This window comes from Anabas testudineus, chromosome 17, assembly GCF_900324465.2.
Source record: "Anabas testudineus chromosome 17, fAnaTes1.2, whole genome shotgun sequence".
NCBI lineage: Eukaryota > Metazoa > Chordata > Actinopteri > Anabantiformes > Anabantidae > Anabas > Anabas testudineus.
The window spans coordinates 1361816-1366704 of NC_046626.1; the positions used below are offsets into that span (position 1 = coordinate 1361816).

At 38.6% G+C, this 4889-nt stretch overlaps 1 protein-coding gene across 1 annotated transcript in view; it reads left to right on the plus strand.

Annotated features, from left to right (window-relative positions):
* Positions 1-4889, plus strand: part of LOC113172198 (phospholipid phosphatase-related protein type 5-like) — a 4981-nt gene continuing 92 nt past the window's right edge. The window contains exons 1-5 of the mRNA XM_026375061.1: positions 1-204; positions 991-1123; positions 2280-2530; positions 2637-2813; positions 4067-4207. Coding sequence (XP_026230846.1) covers positions 1-204; positions 991-1123; positions 2280-2530; positions 2637-2813; positions 4067-4207 — 906 coding nt within the window. The remainder of the gene's footprint in view (positions 205-990; positions 1124-2279; positions 2531-2636; positions 2814-4066; positions 4208-4889) is intronic.

A 4889-nucleotide genomic window follows, 5' to 3' on the forward strand; every position in this document is an offset into this window, starting at 1 on the left:
ATGCTTTACTTCCAGGTGGTGATTTTGGCAGCTGCTATGATGCTGGTTTACTACTGTGAGTTCACTGACACTTTTAGCCCAGCACAGCAGGGCTTCATCTGCAAAGACCCAACTTTAACCAAACCGGATCCTGGACCTGAACAGGACAGCCGCATTCAGCCTGTAATACTGTACTCTGTGGTGGGTGGGCTGCCTGTTGTGCTGGTAAGTCTGGACACATTCTGGCAACATTTGCATAGTTTGGATTTGAACTTTACCACTAATTTACCTGGAATTAACCCACACATTCAGTCTGTGATGTTCTGTTATTCTGTGGTGATACCTCCTTACAGAACTCATAGATTTCCCCTTCACATCAATATGGTAGCCAATGCCACCAAGACAATAAAAGACTGACAAGATTTTAAAAGAGAGATGAAACTAATGATGTAATGTAATGTAATAATGTAAAGAAAATGTGATAATGTCAATTCTGTGTGTCCTCGGCTGGTAAAAGTAATTATAAGATAGTTGTGATTAACATACTATAATATCTAATAATACTTTCTAATGAAACAGAATCCTATGCATGTAGTAGGGTGTTTCAGCCATACTGTATGTATGCAGCATGTTCCAAAGGCTGCACTGTATTCACATGAACACCTATTGTATATGGGACCACATCTTTTTATCTGATCTGAGTCTTTCTGTACATGTACATGAAATTCACAGAGTTTGATGCACGTCTGAGTGGAAAACAAATGTAGTCCAATAGATTTCCTAAAAGCCTATGTATGACAGTACTTAAAGGTTTATGAACCCTTTGGGATTATCTCTATTTCTGCATAAATGTGATGTAAACCATTTTTAAATTTGTAAACCTAGTGAATTCCTGAAACTAGATAAGGCAAACCAGATTGAGCAATGCAAATTGCATGACAAACATTTGTGCACGCTCAACATAACGAGGACACACCAAGCAGTAGCATCTCATTTCAATCTGTTTTGCAGATTTCAGGCGTAGAGGTAGTCATCTTTCTCCTTCACTACAACTCAAACAAGCTTTACGACCAAGAGAAGATTGTAATCATGGGCGACTGTTGCTATGTGAACCCTATGGTGCGCAGGACCTTCCGTTTTCTTGGTAACTAATTTCTTCATTTTTTCTTCAAAACTAAAAAAAAAAAAAAACAAGAGAGGCACAGAACTGTTGAGCAACTGAATATTAAGCAAGAATAGGAAAACATTTGCTTTCAAAGCTAAAGCAACGTCTCTTAAAAAGTATCTAAAAAACACACACACACAACTCGGTGGCTGGGTGTGGTGGCCCTGAGGGCAGTGGGGTGCTCTGGTAGCTGTGCCTCTTCTCGCCGTTCGCTGGACTGGTATAAGATGGTGGCCATGTCCCACTCGTCACTGGCAGCACTTGGGGGTATGCGAGTGAGCATCACATCATCATTGTGGTGGCGGCTGTCATGTCTATGCATGTGATAGTGGGATGTGGTATATTTGCTCATGCTTGAACTGGTTGGTTTACATTGTATGCTTGCACTGTGCTTTGATTACTGATTACTGTTACTATTATTTCTGTTATCATTATCATACTGTATATGCATACTGGACCAATTACCATTACAATAAATCCAGGTCACCAATCAAGGAATAAACTACACCCTAATTACACCTGGATAAAAACACATGCTCTACTTGAAAAAACAAAACTCTACGGCATAAAAAGGCCTTCCAGCACTCCATGTTGCATGCTACGCTGTTGGACAGGACACCCTTAAAAACAAAAAAATGTTCTGCACTTATAAAGCTCTTTTCTACCTAACTGGTTCTCAAAGCGCTTTACACTGCATCTTATTCACACACCAATGGCAAAGCTGCTCTGCAGCTGACCTGACTCACCAGGGACAACTTGGGGTTCAGTATCTTGCCCAAGGACACTTTGGCATGTGACATGGCAGCCGGGAATCAAACCACCAATCCTGTGATTGGCAGTCAACTGCTCTACCTATTGAGCCACAGACAAAGATAGGTCGTCTTTGTACTATTTTCAAATATAGGTTTAAAATAATTTGCATCTCAGTGCATTCTGCTCAAAGTGCACGTTTTACACAGCATCTCAACTTATTTGGGACTTGGAGATGCACTGTGCAGGAACATTGTTCTCCCACAGTGAAATCAAACAGATGCAAACAAGTTAATTGTGAATTTACATAAAACATGATCTGAACATGACGATGATGCTCCTTTTTAGTGACAAGGAGTGAATCATTTTATCTGTTTCTCTGCAGGTGTATATGTCTTCGGTCTGTTTGCAACAGACATCTTTGTCAATGCAGGTCAGCTGGTCACAGGAAGTTTGGCTCCTTACTTCCTGTCTGTCTGCCAGCCTAATTACACTGCACTTAGCTGCCAGGACACGGCACACTTTGTCAACCAGTCAGATGCCTGTACTGGTGTCCCTGATGACATCATGAGAGCAAGAAAGGCATTTCCCTGCAAAGAGGCTGCACTGAGTTTGTACACAGCTGTTTATCTGGCAGTGAGTGGCAATTTTCCTTTTAGAATTGTGGAGCTGCAGTGGCTTTCTTTGTAATACTGGTTTTGAATCGTGTGACAGAAGCATCTTAAATAAGTGGTCTTTGCAGATGTACGTCATGTCCTGTGTTGGTTCAACCGGAGGCCGACTGACGGGCCCCTTCCTCAGTTTCTCATTGGTCAGTCTGGCTTTGCTGACAGGCATCAACAGAGTGGCCGAATACCGAAACCACTGGAGTGACGTCATAGCCGGACAAGCCATCGGTGGAGCTAGTGCTGCCTTTTTGGTCAGTTTTTATTTATCTAATGAGCTGTAGTAGCACAGTGTATATGGTGATACTAGAAAAACATATTATTATTGTGTCACTCAATGTCACCTAATGATTGCTTAATTTGATGCTTTAACTCAAATTTCACAGGTTTGTGATGTTAAAATATTGTAAGATAACTTCTCTCCTGTAAAATAATATTCCTCATTACTTGGCATTGCCTTTTCTTTTATTAGAAGATCCAAAACCAGCACAAAAGTCTTGTTTTCTATTACTTGAACTGGTCAGTACAGATCCAATACTGTGGCGCGACGCATTTGCAGCATCTAGATGTTTATATCTATAGTTGCTGCTTAGCATTGGACAAATTACCTCTCACACTTTTTAATTTTAGATATGGTTTTCTTTTTTTCATGTGAAAAAGGCCCAGTTTTAGGTTAGTTTATTTCTTGAAGTAGTAGTACTAGTAGTAAATCCATGTACAACAGTTACATATTTACCTACTTTTTTGTGAACGCATGCTGTCAAATAATTGTACAAATTATGGGACATTCTCCTTACAACTTGGACAGTTAAATAAATAGATAAATAGATAAATAATAATAATAAATGCTTAAAAACTAAACCCTATTGGTTTATGTACCGTCCCTGTTTGATGAATCTGTTCACAACACAGGAATAAAATACAGAAAATAGAAATGTGCAGATGTTTGTGAAAATGTTTATTTGAAGGGAAACATGCAGAAACCGTCATTTTGGAGGACATCTCTACATCATTGCACTAACATGTTGTCTCATTTCTCTAAAAACCAGTTTTCATTTTCGTACTTATATTCTTCCTTACATGTTGGTTTTATTTTTCATAATGCCCCCTCTTGCAGAGAGCCAGAACATTCCAGAGCAGCTGTACTTAAGTTGTAGGACAAATACATGTAAGGGGCTGTTTTATAGACAACTGGTCTAATGGACTAAATGGCTGCAGGACATGCATAGTCTGAATTCTTTTTTGTGCAATGAGTCATGCTCAACAGTCTCAGCTGGGATAAAAAGCTGGGTCACAGAAACAGTCTAAACAAAAATTATAAAGCTTCCTACAGTAACAATAAAAAGAATATAATCAGTACTGTCACTCTGTTAATACACTTCCTTGTAGATGTACTTATTTGTTGTTTTTGTACTATTTTGTGTATTTTCCTTATGATATTAATCTGAAAAAAATGCCTGTAATATTTTGACTGGAGTCTACTGTATTGTTCGTTCTCTCTCTGCAGGTTGTGTTTGTGGTGCAGTATTTCAGAAAGAGACCGGTGATTCCTCAGAGTCCTTCAGACACAGGCACAGCTAACACTGATGAGGCTTCACTCCAAATGAATCACACCATGGTGACCAGCAACAAATACATTGTTACCCAGGTAAAACATTTACACACTGTAACTTCTAAAACCTGTCCTAACTTAGAAAACGCAGTCAATTGTACTTGATTATTAACAATATGTACTTTTTTCCTTGTTAAAGTAAATTGCAGGGTGAAAAAAACATTTAATTATTTTGCGTAGTACAGTAGCATCTGATGCTGTGGTGAGGCTGAACTGAGCACTGGGTAATTACAGCTAATCACCACAAGGAGTGCTCTTGCTTTTGCACAGCAGATGGAGAGTGAAAAAACAGAGGGATGAGTTTTAGTACAGTATAGTTTGCTTTCAGTAGTAGTAGTACTATAGTATAGTACAACAATTGTGGGATTAGCTGGTCAAATCCTTGATACTGCATTTGAATAAATCTGAATTAATTTAACCTGAAGCCTGATGACCTGATTTTTTGCAGGGTGATGTGAGGCATTTAAACAACTTGCACTGATACTCTTGCTTTAAAATAAGATTGCTGATGAAGTAAACATAGCATGGGAAGTCTCAATTGTTGGAAATGTCACATTAGTTAGCCTAGCTTAAATCAATGTGGTATTTGGAATGATTTAGATTATTAAGTTATTCAAACTCAGGTTCTAAGTACACTAAAATAAATACGCTTGTGTTAGTGTAAAATGCAATCCCTGCATTACTTAGTTTAACACAATTAAATTGAACTTTGTTTTTC